The 17,656-nt window shown below is 37.3% G+C and overlaps 1 protein-coding gene and 1 long non-coding RNA gene across 3 annotated transcripts in view; one reads left to right on the top strand and one right to left on the bottom strand.

Moving 5' to 3' along the window:
- Nucleotides 1-4,661: 4,661 nt before the first annotated feature.
- LOC311304780 (uncharacterized protein) overlaps nucleotides 4,662-17,656 on the top strand; it is a gene marked incomplete at its 5' end in the record, with an annotated part of 578,336 nt that continues 565,341 nt past the window's right edge. Inside the window, 4 exons of the mRNA XM_084432014.1 lie at nucleotides 4,662-4,676; nucleotides 5,038-5,216; nucleotides 5,307-5,480; nucleotides 5,571-5,738. Coding sequence (XP_084288140.1) covers nucleotides 4,662-4,676; nucleotides 5,038-5,216; nucleotides 5,307-5,480; nucleotides 5,571-5,738 — 536 coding nt within the window. The remainder of the gene's footprint in view (nucleotides 4,677-5,037; nucleotides 5,217-5,306; nucleotides 5,481-5,570; nucleotides 5,739-17,656) is intronic.
- LOC311304863 lies at nucleotides 12,304-17,513 on the bottom strand. Of its 2 annotated transcripts, XR_014629949.1 has the most exons (4): nucleotides 17,272-17,513; nucleotides 15,415-15,490; nucleotides 15,182-15,274; nucleotides 12,304-13,127 (listed from the first exon to the last, which is right to left on the bottom strand). It is a non-coding gene; the product is annotated as an uncharacterized lncRNA (long non-coding RNA). The 2 variants fall into 2 exon arrangements; XR_014629950.1 differs by lacking the exon at nucleotides 17,272-17,513 and having other exon boundaries at nucleotides 12,830-13,127; nucleotides 15,415-15,994.

Below are 17,656 nucleotides of genomic sequence, written 5' to 3'. Positions count from 1 at the left end.
TTGTTAATTCACTCTGCTTTTCCAGAATTTTAATCATGTGGCTTTCCTGTGTTGAAATTCCTGTGTAGGAATTTGCCCTTGAGGTACAGTGGACTGAATGGCTGGGACTGACCTTGCTGGCTGGGGAATGACAGGGGGAATACTGTGAGCTGAGGTCTGCTGTAGTTGTGGCTGGATATCATTGCTAGCCATGGGCTGGAAAACAGGTCTGCTGTGAAGAGGAAATTGAACCTGAACACCTGGCCTGGTTTTAACTACTGGGGAAGTCCTGTCATGGAAATAAATAAGCTATCAAGCTTTTCATCCAATGGTACATGTGTCACTGTTGATTTTGTCTTCACTTCATCTGCTTCTGCACCCAACAAAGGCATCTGAACTGTGACATCAGACTGGGCAGGTTTATACATTTCTATTTCAGCTTCTTTCAGATAATTAATTTTTGCAGTAGTGGCTTCAATTTCAGAATGCAACTCTAAAGTTTCTCTCTTTTTTCTTAGAATATGCTCCTGCTCCTCAATTGCATGCCTTTCTTGCAGCTTTAGCCATTAAAGCTACTCTCTCTGCCTCTGCACTAATGCGCAATGATACAGACGATGTATGTGATCTAAATGATTGTGCATCAGTATCAATATCAGAATCTTCTACTTGGGTGACAGAAGAGGTGGCTTCAACTATGGCTTGGGAACCTGGGTTTTCTATGGCTGAAATCCAATTTTCAACATTAGCCATAAAAGCCGTTATCTGTACACATCTAGGCTGATACCATGTTTTGTGGTCTTCTTGATTTGCTTCCTCATCCAACATTTCACTATAGGAGGCATGCACGGCTTTGAACTCTTCAAGAAATTCATTAAACTTAATCATGTTTTGTTTAACTTCATCCAGAAATTCCGGACTAGTCATTAAATCATCCACAATGTTCATTCTCCGTGTTACATGTGACATTTTTCCTCCTCTAGATGAGCGAAATTGCGCGACAGTTTCACTCATGTCTTTAACAGGGTTTGTTTCTTCTTCGTTAGAATCAGCCATTATTCTCAAAAAAACTCAGAAAGTATTTATCTTACTTCAATCAATGCAAAAGTTCTCAAAAATGTAGAAAGCAGTTCATATTCTTTCCAAAAATCAACATACCGTTGCATTTCATTCGTTCCAATTTGGCTGTGTTTTCACCACGGCAAACTGCCTTTCACCACTCTTAATTGTTTGTCACAGTTCACCAACTCACAAATCTGCGGTGAGATTGGTTTCTATATCCTTCAAATATTATTCACTTTGAAAGCACATACCTCCATTGAAGTGTTTCTTTGTTTGGCTTGCCACGCTTAGACCGACGTTTCCTTTGTCTTCATATCGCGTAGTTTCAACATAAATCCGTCTTTGATAAATTCACAGCAAGTCTTTGACGAAATGTAGTGGCAAAAACAATGTTGGGTTTTTCCTGTAACCCCCTGTTATTGTTTCCAACCACCTGGAGAATGCGAGTACAGGGTCAGACTCACAGCCCGAATCCAAGAAAATCCAAGAGTGTTGTTGAATGTTTGTCGAAATTTATTGCAAATAAATATAAAGTACAAAACAAAAATGAAAACTGGTTTAAATGTCTTTAACCCTCTGGGGACCAAAAACGCGCCCGCGCGTTTTGCTCGTTTTTTTTTTTTGCAATGAAAAATAAACACAAAATGCTCTGTTAATTTTGATCTTTAATTTTCGTGTTATACATCAATCGATCCTGTTCAGTTTCTATTTTTTTTCTGTATACTCACAATAAAAATAAAGTGTTTTGCTTTTTGACAAATAAAGAAACTTTAACATGATGCGATTTCTGCCTTCTCTCTGTCAGTAAACTCCCATTTGAAACGCGTTCGAAAATGATCTATAACTCCGCGAAAATGCAGTCAAACAGGCAAACAGACCCACGGGCATAAAGCTTGAGATCGCAGCTTTTAAATGAAGTCATTTATATAAAAAACAAATATTATCAGCTTCTGTAATCTGTATAAAAAGAGAGCGATTCCAGTCGAGCTCATTACGAGCTCATTGACTTTAATTCGTTCACGCCTACTCACGGAGCGCGCTATTCACAAGATAATGTGCTAAGCCATCTATGCAAAACAGGTAAACGCCCCCAAGCAAATGCATTTAAACGCTTCAAGTTTCATCATTCAGTCACCTGCGCGTTGGGAAGATGACACGGTACACCGGTGCGGAAGCCCTTCAGTTCGTCCTGGATACTAGCGACGAAGAGTCCAGATTTTCATCAGAAGAGGAGCGCGACTACTCTGATGACGACCGTTTGTATTTTGAAGAGCAAATTGATCCAGCCGTGGATAGAATTTCGGATGAGTAAGTATTTATTCTTACTTGCATTAGTTGACAAGCTATTCAAAACATGAGCTTACATATTATACTGGGTGGACTTGCCATCCAGAGTATTGACATTTGATATCTACCTATATTCAACAGATCTAATGAAAGTGCATATCTATACCATGAATTTAATATATCGTACCATTTCAACGTCAAAAATGTTTTTTTTTTTTTTTTTTGTGTACATATGCTACACCCCTTGGTTAGGAAATTTGTATTTGTATGTGTAGCCTAAATGATATGTTTAGATCATTATGTATGAAAGATATTTTAGATTATTTTAGAAAGGAGGCCTAGTAGGTGTTTAGATTATATTTTGACTATATAAATGCCGCCTCATTATCATTAACGATGCATGCTCGCAAATATCAGTTGTAAATGTGTGTAAATGTGCTGAAATGTGTAAATATACCCAGTTAATGAAGTGCACAAATGTGTTAGGCTAATGTTTGCGGTGTGCCTCTCCGGTAATGGCCCATTGACACGCATATAGGCTTATTGCACGCGTCTAAAATTATTTACATCAGTTATTCATTATAGACTAATGCTACTATAGTTATATTTATGTAATAATATTCTTCAACTTTTTTTAAAAGGAATGTAGCTTTATCACTACCTCCGCCTGCAACTCGGAGTGCGCTTAGCAACACAGTCAGAAATCAGAAAGAGTAAGTACATATTTACCTACTATTTTACAGATGTTAGTTACATTTTGTTTATATACTTAGTGATGATACAAATGTAGCCTATATGTGCCTGTGTGGCTTTGCAACAAATGTGTTGTTATATGCACAATATAACAATTATTGATTGGTAATGTTAATATAAAAGAGCTTATATTGTGTTGCTTTATCAGCATTGCTAAATGTCCATCAGTTATGCATGTGCTGGAATAGTACTCTGTAAAATATATGATACAAATAGTTTTCAACTTTAAACAAAATTACAATAAAACAGATTGAAAAACAAAACATTTGAATCTCCTCATTCTTTGTTAAGGCTGCCTCACTTGATGGCCCATTAGCACTTGGGGGAGCGTCTATGTCACACCCCTGGTCTGAATCTCATTAATATTGATGACCCATTACCACTCCCACGCATAAACCTCTTCTGACAAAAAAACTGTTTTACAATGTTTAAATCAATGTAGTGTTTTATGTGAACAATTAGGCAGGATGATTTTCACATAATTTTGAAGCTAGAACTCAAAGGGACAACATCAATTAATCAAAAGTCTTGTGGACACATATTTAATATGTGTTTTGTGTTCTTAAATCAGCAACTTTCATTTTATTTTTTAACCACACATAAACATTATTCTCTTAAAAATACAAACATCTACATACACGTTGCTCGCATATTATGGTAGCCCTGTTTGTGCTATATAGAGTGAATTTACACCTTTTCCATTAACATGTTTATAAATAACTGAAAAAAGCACAAATGTCAAGGCATGTCAGAACATCTCAAGGACCCCAAAAACAGCTTGGTCCCCAGAGGGTTAAACATTCCTTTGTAGTGCTTGGAGTTCAGCTTTCTCATACAGGCCAAGCTCCAGTAACGCAGATCCAGGCCGAGGTCAAAGACTGTATCTGCTGGCACGCCTTCTCCTTCTGTCTCTCCTTCTGCACTACATGCTCCAACTTATAGGATAGCGCCCTCTCTGGCTGTAGAAGGTGTACCACTCAAATGCAATAGAAAAGACAATTATAAGTAAATTATGAAACCAAAAATAAACTCAAATGCGGCTCCTACAGTGCCCAAAACAAGTCGTAAGCTCAGAGGGGACCGTGCCTTTTCTGTGGCAGCTCTGAAATTATGGAATGAAATGCCTCAGTTTATTAGACAGGCCTCTTCAATCTCTCATTTTAAATCTCTTCTAAAAACCCATCTTTTTTCTTTGGCCTTTAACACCAGAAGTTGACATTTTGTTTATTGTTTTTATGGTTTGGCTGTTTTTCTTATGTTTTGTTCTTAATTTGTTTTATATTGTTTTTTATGTTTTTAGATGATTTAGTGTAGACAGACAATTTTTGGAAACCACTAGTGTGGGCTGAGAGCATTTTGAAAAGTAAACACAGTTTTTTTAAATTGTGGCTTTTCAATTTGAACACTGTAGGAGCTAAAATAGGATTACTTTGTGTATGTTATAATTCAGTATCTCATAGAATGTTACTGTGAGTTGACCCCATGTAGGGGTTGAAGTTGGAGACTCAAAGCCTCTGGGGATAATGGACCTGTGACGTCACCTGGGGGTGAGATCATAGCCAAAAGTGACAGTCTTTGACCTCATGGCCCAACTCCATGTGAAACAGATTCTATCTACATTATATCCAGACAGTCCTTTATTAACTTGAAATTTTGATATATTTATATTTACTTTTTTGTAATAGATACTACCTACTAATAGAATCTTATGGACAGTGAGTGTCAGTGTGATATTTCACAATATTTGACTTTATTTTATATTTGTATTGCCAATTATTTATTCATCTGTTTTTCTAGTTTTTAAGGTGCTACTGCTGCCCCTTTAAAGAAAAGCACCCTGAACCCAAACTTATTGTGCAGTATTTACTCTCTTCTAGTCTTGTTGGCTGTAATCTCACTAGTCAGGAATGTGAAGTTGTGTCATCAGCTCTGATCAGATCTGACTGTGTGTGTCTGTAGGTTGTCTGGCTATATGATGACAGAGCAGAGGAAGGCTGTGGTTATGTGTCTTCAGCTCTGAGTTCAAACACATCACACCTGAGAGAGCTGGATCTAAGTAACAATGACCTGCAGGATTCAGGAGTAAAGATTATTTCTGATGGACTGAAAAGCGCAAACTGTCAGCTGCAGTTACTGAGGTATTTAAGAACATATGAGAGATTATTTACAGTCTGCCACTCATAATGTCGATGTGTGTTTGTAGATGGTCTGACTGTGTGTGTCTGTAGGTTGTCTCGCTGTATGGTGACAGAGGAAGGCTGTGGTTATGTTTCTTCAGCTCTGAGTTTAAACACATCACACCTGAGAGAGCTGGATCTGAGTAACAATGACCTGCAGGATTCAGGAGTGAAGATTATTTCTGATGGACTGAAAAGCGCAAACTGTCAGCTGCAGATACTAAGGTATTTAAGAACATATGAGAGATTATTTACATTCTGCCGGTCATAATGCCAATGTGTGTTTGTAGATGGTCTGACTGTGTGTGTCTGTAGGTTGTCTGGCTGTATGGTGACAGAGGAAGGCTGTGGTTATGTGTCTTCAGCTCTGAGTTCAAACCCCTCACACCTGAGAGAGCTGGATCTGAGCTACAATCACCCAGGAGAATCAGGAGTCAAGCTGCTCTCTGACAAACTGAAGGACTGCACACTGCAGACACTCAAGTATGTGGGACAATAAGAGGTCCGGTTTACACCTGGTATTAAGATCTGTCTCAGGTGATCTGACCACAAGTCGGTTACTCTCATTTGGATGTAGAGCTATTCCATCGTCATGGATGTGACATTTACAGTCAAAACCTGAAATATAAATTCTCATAGAATGTATTATTAATTACCAATATATTGAATAGGGCTGTCAAGTGGTTAAAACTTTTAATCTGATTATTAACATAATGTGGCAATTAATTAATCTAACAATCTTATTAATTAATCGAATTAATCGCAGATTAGTCACACATCAAGTCATTGTGTAAAGCATCAAATAGACATTACAAAAAGTATCTTCAGAAAGAAATATGTGATTCAGCATAGAATTTATTACACATACATTTTTGGACGATGAGGTTGAGTAAATGTTGACTGAATTTTCATTTTTGGATGAACTATACCTTTAATTTTTTTATTTTTTTTAAATAATATGGAAATATGAAATAATTTTTTTAAATGAAATTATACTCTAAATAAGAAACTAAAACCAGTAGGTGGCGGTAAATGTCTTACTGATTAAGTCATTGAATTTGTCACGTTTCCCTAGCGTGGTGCGGGTAGAAGGCAAGACGAAGAAGATCAACAAGGAAAACCTAAACCAAACTCAGAACAAATCTTAACGAGAACCGATAACAGAAGACTGAAACACAGGCAGATATAAACTGGGAGAAATCAAAGAGAACTAATTAGGCAACAGCTGAAAACAATGACTAATCAAATTATAAACCATGGTGACAAATAAACACGCTTACTTAGGTAGGGTAATGGTGAAAACAGAAAACAAATCCAAATACAAAGAACTGTTACAGAATCATTCATTCATTCTTTTCATTCAAATGGCTGATTGATTCAGGAATGAACCATCTTTATAATTGATCCACTGAATCATTGGTTCACCCGATTCACCCAAAGCGTGGTTTCAGAAATGAAATGCCACACAGTCACAGTGTAAAGTCAAATCAAGTCACCTTCATTTATATAGTGCTTTTAACAATATAGATTGTTTAACCCTTAGGGGTCCTTGAGTTGTTTTGACATGCCCTGACATTTGTGCTTTTTTCAGTAGCTTATAAACATATTAATGGCAAAGGTGTCATTACACTCTATTCAGCACAAACAGGGCTAACATAATATGTGAGCAACATGTATGTACATGTTTGTATTTTTGAGAGAATAATGTTTATGCATGGTTATTGAAAAAACAAACAAAAAAAAAGTTTCTGAAATAGAGTCACTTAGAGGGAACTACTGTTGTGAATGTGAGGACAAAATAAATATATAATATCTCACTCTTTAATTTATTTAGAATATAGTTAACAATCCAAATATAAATGAAAGTCAAGTCACGTCATCTTCATTTATTTAGCACATTTAACCCTTGTGTGGTGTTCATATTTTTGTTACTCAGCCAGTGTTCGTGGGTCTGGTGGAGCCGCTGCATTTTTGGGTTTTTAATTCAACACAATCAAAAATTTTATGTTAAAATACTCAACAGATGTTTACTTCATCCCAATTACAAGCAATATAAACAGCATATATGGTTAATATTTTCTCTTTACCTCTGTTAGATCACATTTAAGAATTGCAACCTCGTGTGGGAATGGCAGGAGCAGAAACACAAAACTCATTCTTGCACTCTTTCACACTTACACACAATCTCTTTCTCACACGCACGCACACACACACTCATGCACACACATACACACACACCCACAACACACAGACACACACAAAACACACCCACTGTCACACTGTCTGGTTTGTGTTCCCTGGGTAACCACTAGAGGTCCTCTTCCCCCACGGTGTCTTTCACTCTTAACTACATTTCCCATTATCCTGTTCTGTCACTCATTGATCATTGCACACAGCTGTTTCCCGTCGCCTTGTTAGTATCTGTGTGTATAAATACCCTGTTTGTTTCAGTGTTTGTCACGGAGTCCTTGTAATTATCACGCCACTTCTGAGTTCTGTTTCTAGTCTGTTATTGCCTGTTGTTTTGTTTATGTTTATGTTTGATTGCTACCCTGGTTATGACCTCTGCCTGGACTGGATTTTGAGCAATGGATTTCCTTCATTACAGATACTTACTGCATTTGGATCTTCTCCTGTGTTTCCTAGTGTGGATCGTGACACCCACATACACATGCACACACACTCACACACACACACACACACACACTCACTTGGATATGTGGTGTACGGTCACTCTCCATAGGCATAATGGTTTTTCTAATGTACAAACTGTATAATCTATCCCCTACACTAACCCTAGCCCTAAGGCCGTGTGTCCACCAAAGCGTTTTTAGCCAGCTGAAAACGCTGGGCGCTCTGCTAAAAACGCTCAGCTGTGGGCGCGTGAGAGTGTTTTGGCAGCTCAGCGTTTTTTCAGTTGAGACGCTTCGTTGCTATGATACACAGTATCCGCGACACAGTTTACTTGTAACTGATTTTGCAGATAATTTGTCTAAAAATGTCGACACAATGTAGAGTACTTGCTCTGGTCCTTGCTTTGGATGAAGGGATGGCTGAACCACGACAGAGAGGACGGACGCACCGGTCTATGTGGCTTCATGATATCTTGAGAGCGAGAAAACATCTTGGAGAGTACCATCGTCTGGTCCAAGAACTAAAGTTGGATGGCAGCCGGTTCAAGGAGTATTTTCGGATGAGCAGAACACAGTTTGAGATGCTGTTCCGGAAAATTGGACCTTCTATTTCGAAGAGAGACACAAACTACCGGGAGGCCATCAGCTCTGAAGAACGTCTTTGCATTTGTATGAGGTAAGTGCATAACTTATAAGGGTATTCCGAAATTATTTCAAGTGATATTTTGTGTTATTGAGCTGAAAATGAAAAGTCTTTTGTAAGTGAATGCAGTGAAGTAAAAAAAAAGCAGTGTTTGTCTCTTTGCTATAGTGGATTAGGAGTAAAATAGCAGAAAAAAGCTCAAATAAAGTAACTTTAATGTTACAAATTACTCAAAATTGTAGGCTACATGTAGACATTTATTTATTTAACGTTAGTTTTGTACATTCATCACTGCATATAAGGTACAACATATATTATTTTACTTCTTTCCGGTATTTATGATTCATTGATAGCTCAAGATATTTTACACATCCAAACACATTTATAATTGAATATACTTTTATATAAATAAGCATAATATAAATAGGGAAGAAGTCTTATTGAATTTATAACTAAAGATAGTATGATTTAAATTGATGTTTTATTTAAAGGGGTCATGACATGAGAAACCAAATTTGCCTTGATCTTCTGGTATATAAGAGGTCTTTGTACCATTAAAACGTCCTGCAAGTTTCAGAGCTTAAGACGTCCTCCCCATTATAAACGAATCATTTATTTAATCAAGCTCTAAATACAGCTCGTTCTGGATCCATGGTATGAAGTGACGTCACGGTACGAAGTGACGTACCAGTCGTTTGCATATGACCGCATCCAGCGTATGCTTCAAGCGCAGCGGCAGCCTCATTTCATCATCGCAACTGTCACGCGCTTCACAAGTGTTCAGTCGACGTGCAGCGAGTGGGTCTGTTTGCAAGAAGATTGCATGTCATGCAGATGTGCTGTTCCTGGCTGTGGACAAACAACATGTTTGAATAATATACGCTGCTGAAAGATCCAGACGTCAGGGGAAGATGGATGCAGTTTATTTTTTGCGGACGTCTCAGTCACGGCACTGTTCATTTAAGCGTGTGTTCTCCACATTTCAAGGATGAGTGACAGTTGAGAACAATCGCAGTATGATGCTGGCTTTGCCAGAAAACTTTTGTAAGGCCGTGTGGACTATTCTGGGCTCAACAACGACGACGCAAACTGTAAGTAATGTAGGCTATTTAAAACTTTTAAACGTTTTAAAACGTTAATTGCAGTTTAATTCATTATGAATAATCACCGTGTTTTTACTTAGTTTAGCCTACTTATTGTTTTCATGACCGTCATGCCCCGTAGGCTATTAAAAGATGTAGGCTGTCAAACTGACAAAATAGTTTCACACTTTCTATGTGGACGGGCTGATGCATTCTTAGTTGTGTTGATGGTTCATTTCCTCTGATTCCGACTCAAACATCATTGCAATCTTCATCGCCTCGCACGCATCACCCGTTACTATGGTAACGGTAAACACAGCTCCGCAAAATCCGCACGTTTTGACTAGGGGGCGTTAAAAATTGATGCATAGGCACTGACGTTATCCAATCATAACAGTGGGTGTTAACACTGAACTCTTAAAGGGGAAACACCCCCAAAACAGACTGTTTGAATCAGAGGATGAGAAACAGGATGGGAAAAGGTCATAAATCACTCAATTTTAAATGTTTTTTGTCCAAAAAACTATAGTAATACTATAATTGCACATAAGGGAACATAATAATAAATAAAAAAAAAACATGTCATGACCCCTTTAATGTATAACTAATTGCCCTTTGCAACTTTTTTCTGTATTTATTTCAGATATCTGTCAACAGGAGACTCATTCCCATCTATCGCTTTTAGTAACAGGGTGGGTTACTGCACAGTGGCAAGGGTGGTAAAAGAAGTGTGTGAGGCAATATGGTCACTCTTGGTCCAGGAATACATGCCCTTCCCTGAACAACATCCCTGGAAGAGGATTGCTGAAGACTTCCATAGGCTGTGGAACTTCCCCAACTGTCTGGGAGCAATCGATGGGAAGCATGTTACAATACAGGCCCCATCTTCAACAGGGTCCATGTATTTCAATTATAAAGGAAGCTTCTCCATAGTCCTTCTAGCAGTGGTTGATGCCCGGTACCTTTTCTGGATGGTGGATGTGGGGGCATACGGGAAAAGCAGTGACGGCGGGACCCTCTGTGCCTCAGAATTTGGTAAAGCTCTCCAACAGGGAACGCTCGACCTACCAGAGGATGCACCATTACCAGGTTCAGAAGACCCCCAGCCTGTGCCACATGTGTTTGTGGGTGACGAGGCTTTTCCTCTGAAGAGGCACCTTCTCCGACCCTACCCAGGAAAACACCTCGACAGAGAGAAGCGTGTGTTTAATTACCGTCTTTCCCATGCGAGACGGATGGTGGAGTGCACATTTGCGATACTTGCTGCCCAATGGACACTCTACCACAGAGTGCTTGGTGTCTCACCAAAAGTGGCAGATGCAGTGGTGAAGGCCACTTGCATCCTTCACAATTTCCTACGGTATGAGGATGCTGATGAAGAGGAAGTAAGTTGTGCCCCCCTGCCATCAGAGTGCCAGTTTGCCATGCAGCCCATCCAGCGAGCAGGCAGCAACAATGCCTCAAGGGAAGCACTGGAAATAAGGCAAAGGTACACCACCTACTTCTCCTCTCCAGCAGGTGAAGTTGCATGGCAGCATTCTGTCATCTAATGCCTCATAATTACTCCCACCACCATCAGGACCACTGCCATCAGTACCATCCAGGACCACCACCAATTAAAAAAAAAAAAAAAGGCTCTTTTAAGAGCCACCCATAACCTCAGAAAATGAGCATTTTCCTTTCACTAACAAGCTGCACATAACGAATAAAATAAATTAGTAGTCTAAATCAAAAGAGGAAAATAAATGACTGGAAAAGATGAATGCTTTTAATAATTATTTTAATGATAAATGTTCATGTACAGATTGATAAATACATTAAACTGCCTTATAAAAAATTGTTTGTTTTACATATGAAGTAATTTGGTGTGTCTATTTCAAATGTTCCCACTGAGCACAGACACGTCCAAACGACGTCATTACAACGTCTTTGTCGAACGTTCAGAAGACGTCCACTGAGTAGCCAGAATGAAAGTTTTTATGACGTCTTTTTTAGACGTCTTTTTGACGTTCAATGTTGACGTCCAAGTGACATAAAAAGTCAACGTTCAAAAGACGTCCAATGAAGAGTCAGCTTGAACGTCTTTTTTAGACGTCTTTTTGACGTTCACTGTTGACGTCCAACTGACATAAAAAGTGAACGTTCAGAAGACGTCCACTGAGGAGCCAGAATGAAAGTTTTTATGACGTCTTTTTTAGACGTCTTTTTGACGTTCAATGTTGACGTCCAACTGACATAAAAAGTGAACGTTCAGAAGACGTCCGCTGAGGAGCCAGAATGAAAGTTTTTATGACGTCTTTTTTAGACGTCTTTTTGACGTTCAATGTTGACGTCCAACTGACATAAAAAGTGAACGTTCAGAAGACGTCCACTGAGGAGCCAGAATGAAAGTTTTTATGACGTCTTTTTTAGACGTCTTTTTGACGTTCAATGTTGACGTCCAACTGACATAAAAAGTGAACGTTCAGAAGACGTCCGCTGAGGAGCCAGAATGAAAGTTTTTATGACGTCTTTTTTAGACGTCTTTTTGACGTTCAATGTTGACGTCCAAGTGACATAAAAAGTCAACGTTCAAAAGACGTCCAATGAAGAGTCAGCTTGAACGTCTTTTTTAGACGTCTTTTTGACGTTCACTGTTGACGTCCAACTGACATAAAAAGTGAACGTTCAGAAGACGTCCACTGAGGAGCCAGAATGAAAGTTTTTGACGTCTTTTTTAAACGTCTTTTTAGCGTTCACTATTGACGTACATAGTGAACGTTCATTAGACATCTCTTTTAAATGTTGATTTTTGATGTCCAAGTAACATCTTTACAATATTGTAAATGAAAGTTTTCACAACGTCATTTCAACGTCACTTACAGACGTCTAAAGAACATTCATACAAAATTTTAAGATGCACAAACGAAATTAGCTTTACTATTAGCTTTATTAAACCATGTTTTGGTCATCAAACAGGCTTTTGTTCCAAGGTTGGATGACAACATGGTATTCAATAAAACTCATTCTAGTCATAGTAAAAGCAGTGTGCAGAACTACTGCTTTAAAATTGTAAATAATAAATTAATACCTATCCCTTTGATGCACCTGTCTAAAACATGCAAATACTTTTTAGTAGCCTTATATTTTTGCAATTGGAAATAAGTGACATCTGATTATTGATTAAAAAAAAAGCAAAAATAGTTTGAAATGACAATTTTTTTCCATCTTTAATGAGGTTTTCTGCAAATTATGAACAGGCTGATAAATAAAACAACTCTAATGGTTACACTGAACTGCCAAGTGAACAAAAAACAAATTACTCCAGACCAAGATTGGGGGTGGGTGGTTGGAAAGGGGGAGAGAGACATAAAGTCCCCTAAACTAGAAATAAACACACGCGCCTTACAGTACTCATGTAAAATTCCTCATTATTTCCACCCCTGTATGCCCTCCACGGCACGTTTAAGATGTTCTGCTGCATGATGCTTGATTGTAGCCTCTGTAGCTTCTTTATCCCATTTTATGACTGCAGCTGCAAGAGTTGAACAAAAACAAAAAATCCATAAGTAACATTGCAAGTTAACATACAATATTTTTATACCGGCTCATTGTTTACAAGCGTGGAGGAGGATTGTTCAAATTTATTGTATGTTGAATGACATATTTATGGATTTTTGTCAGTTTATTTAAAATGGTTTGTATTAGTCTTCGCAAGTTCACTTTGTAAACAACGGGGCGGTACTTCTGCCTACGTCCAGCATGAAACTGCATTGATTTGGACTTCAACAATTTGGTTACCGTTGAAGTCCATTGTGTGGAGAAAAATCCTGGAATGTTTTCCTCAAAAACTTAATTTCTTTTCCTCTGAAGAAAGAAAGACATGAATATCTTGGATGGCATTGGGGTGAGTAAATTATCAGGAAATTTTCATTTTGAGGTGAACTAATCCTTGAAGTGGCAATACTACAGTGACCAATGGTGACTGGTGTGGTATATGGCAGCAAACAAATGACTGAAAATGGGTTCTGTAAACTCGCGTCGCTGTATGTTAGGAAGGTGTAAGACTGCAATAGACAGTGGCCTTGGGTGACAAGATATTTAAGATAGCAATCATGAATTGAGAGAGACTGCATATAATAAAATTTCTCAAGCACAGCCCAAATGTAATGCTTTTGGATACTATAACTTCCATTTTAGCAAATACTAGATTACTTGTAGATGAGTTTAGAAAGAGGTAATCCAGTGAAGTATCCAGCTCCAGCGTTATCAGTTCTGCTGTCAGTACTGGAGAAATTGAGAAAATGCACTTACTATTTATTAATGAAATATAGATGTTATCTTGCAAATTCCATCTTTGCCAGCCGTTTCTATACGAGATAATATTAAATCATCTGTCTATGATGCATTTTTGATATTTGCAATGCAGAAGAGAGTTGTTGTAAAATGCAGTCTCTACTGTTGCATTGCGGTTACTTGTTTGATAATAAAAAAGAGCTATTTAAGTAAGGGATAATGTAAAGCAAGGCGGATGTTATAGCGAATACAACCCCGCAGGCTGATGCGGAGGGGTCTTGAATCTGCCTGAAGTGGTTGTATTCGCTATAACAACCGCCTCGCTCTACATTATCCCGCTTATTACATGGCTACCCACCAAATAAATTAATAATTTGACATAAAAAATTGATTTAAAAAGGAGTTTATTCATTTAAAAAGGATTGTATTGCTTCTGCTAAGCAATGCCCTGAGGATGGTCGTCTGACCGAAAGCTTGGCTATTAAATTTGCTGAAAGGATTCAAGTGTGCAGACAGTTTAATTTATCTTTTGATTGCTTCTGCTAAAGAAAATACTCCGTTACGTCTCTACGGTTAGAATCCTGCGTCTATAGCAAACCTGTTTTTCATGGCAACGGTGTGTTATACTTAGCAGATGTGTTATCAAGAAATAACACACCGCTTTCTACATTAGAGTTCAACCAAGCCATGTAATAATGGACAATAATTTCGAGCAAGGGACGCTGTTTCCAACTTCAAGGTGGCTTATGTGTGTGCGCACCGAAACCGACCGCAACTAGACAAGGAAATTATATTTTAGGCTTTGTGTGCGCATTTAACCATCAAATACACAACAAAATATGTCAAAATGACCGGATTGGAGAGTATTCACTTAAACAGTTCATATCTTAAATTGGTGTAAATAGTTTGGAGAAAAGGGGAGATTGGTATTATTTGATCTGCATTCAGTCTAATAAACCTTCTGATGATGGCATCATTAATGTGAATCAAACAAAAGGCAAAGAGAAAATACTCACAGCCCTTGAATGATTAACTTTGTCTTGATGAATTGTCTTAATGCTTACCCTCACTTTTGTCTATCTGAGTGCTTTTAATTTATTAAAATAGAACAATGTAAAAAAAAAAGTAAAAAAAAAAGAAATTAGTTCATTGTGTTTTTAAACTTTATGCATGTAGCATGTGCTTTTCAATTTGCAATTTTTTTAAAAGTTTGTTCAGTAGGTTACCAGTTTAAAAAGTACAATTGGGTATCATTTTATTATAATAATACTAACATAATTTGTGTACCTTTACCTTTCAAAAGTTTTAGTCGTCTCCAGAGGCAGTTTCTGCTTCTTCACCTTCCCCTTCATATTGAATTTTGCCATCAGCCGGTTGGTAAAGAGCCTGAAGAAACAAATTCACCATTTAGAAATTACATGTGTGTGGTAATCTACAGGAACTGTAGCATGGGTGAGAGTGCCAAGAGTGAATTAAAGAAATGGGGGCATGGGACACTGTTGTTTTCTGGAATCGATTAAACAAACCTCTTAGAAGTGACCATTTGCTCTGAGAAAGACCTCCCAGAGTATCTTGAGATTGGCCTTTGAACATTTTCAGAATCTGAAAGACAAAATTTGTCAAATATTACTTTATTGTTCGTAATAGTGGATATAGCTCTTGTAGCAAGTTGTGTGCCCATATAACTCGAGCAACCCCAGTGCAGAGCTCCTGCCTCTGTTGTACTGAGCGGACAGTGTAAAGATATCTAGGCTATATACTTCTGGCAAGGGCTGCACGATTTGGGGAAAATGTCATTGTCATTGGAATTATTGAGGTCAATATTGTGATTGAGATATGCAATCACGATATAATAAACAAATGGTTTCATGAGTCAACTTGCTTGGTTCTCAAGGAAAATGCACACACAGATTATTGATGATAATGCTGAAATGTGTATTTCTCGACTCAAACTAGCAACAACAACTTAATTATTGATAATACCTATAATGATCAATAAGCCATTGATGACTGGATAAAAACTCTTAAAACTTAATTGTAGCTAAGAAGACACACCTAAGAAGACTGCTGACAAGAAATGTATACACACACACAGACACAGTATATTGCTTTTAATTTATTTAGCATATAGTTAACAAAATAATACTAATATAAATGAAAGTCAAAAGCCCACAGTCATACCTGGAAACAAATCCTGTTCAAATAGGATATATGGGCCATTCTACAGAATTGGTTTAAAGTTAAACAAATTTTTATGCAAGCAAATTTTATAATATCCAATGTAAACATTTCTAGTAATTGTGCAGTTAATCATCATATTGTATTTTCAGACAGGTTTGGAATATTTATCCTCTCCCCAAAATTGTGACTAATGAAACACAATAATATGAAAGTCAACAACAATTACAATTTTAACTATTCCAAGTGTAATTTTTCCTTTGTAAAAAGCATACATTTTATCATACGTATTTCAAAGTTAAGGATTCATTAGTATTGTCTAAAAACATTCATATTTCGTCTCAAGCATATATATTTTATGATACATTAATATAGGGCGTATACATTTTAATTTGCAGTGTAATAGCATATGTTTAAAACATTGCATTTTATTTAAACAACATATTTCATGAACATATTTCAGCAGATTTTTACTCATCTCAGTATTGCAATATAGTTAAGGAAAAGCTAAACTATAATAGCGTTACGTTCATGTAAAAATAGCATGTTGTAATTGTAGTAAACGAGCATCTGAGCCGTTCATTCACGCATACAAACGCGATTCATATTAGAACAAAGATATTTACGTTTGAATAGCGCGCGCTTTCAGCGGGTGATTAGCAGATAATGAGTTGCCATGAGAACGACTAACGTCTCTCTTTTTATATAGATTACATAAACAGAATATTCTCTTTCGTTTTGAATTAGATAATTAAAAAGTAAACACTTAAATTATTATAAAGATTACTCTTGACAGTGTGTATTTGCTGAGTTTTGCTTACGTTTAGAGACCTGCTCCAGAAAAAAAGTTCATGTAGAAGGAGAGGCAGAAAGCACACAAAAGCATAATGTTTTGTTTCGATTGTAAGTGGACACATAAAAAAGACATTTTACAGTTTATTTTTCCATATTTCAAGTCTGTATGACCATAAATGACGGAGTATTTTAAGTCTATTTTGCTGCTATGTGAAAAAAAAAAAAAAAAAAAAAAACAGCAGAACGCGCGGGCGCATTTGTCGACTTTTCGGTTAATGTGCCCGCGCAAATTGCCGCAGTTTTAAGAAGTTTTTCAAGGTATTAGGGGGCATGTGTGACTTCCAATTCATCTGATATCATCTCTCAACTGAATAACATATTAAATTATTTTTTTTTTAATGTTTACTTACCTGTTTTAGTCCAATTAAGGCAGTGTCTCTCTTCACGTGTCAGCAGCCTCTTTCATCGGCAGGATACTTTTCCTGGTGACTTTGCAGTGTGACGTGCGATTCTTCTTCTTTGATTTTTTAACGGCGGTCGCAAACTGTTTTAGTGCATTACCGCCACCCTCAGGTTATAAATGATCTCTGGCTTACATGCTATGTCATTATACGAAATAAATAAATAAAACAAATGATTTTATCCAGCTTGGTAGCTCTTAGAAACTAAAAATAAATATTACATTATTATATGGCCTGATGATTTATTTAATATTTCTTTTAAAATCCCTCCCATGCCCTAAATTTTCCTCTTCACTATGCTATCATATTTATTACACATCATAACAATACTCTG

This window comes from Rutilus rutilus (assembly GCF_951802725.1).
Source record: "Rutilus rutilus genome assembly, chromosome: 15".
In the NCBI taxonomy this organism is placed as follows: domain Eukaryota; kingdom Metazoa; phylum Chordata; class Actinopteri; order Cypriniformes; family Leuciscidae; genus Rutilus; species Rutilus rutilus.
The sequence above is the reverse complement of the archived record's forward strand: the minus strand, read 5'-3'. Positions and strand labels throughout refer to the sequence as shown.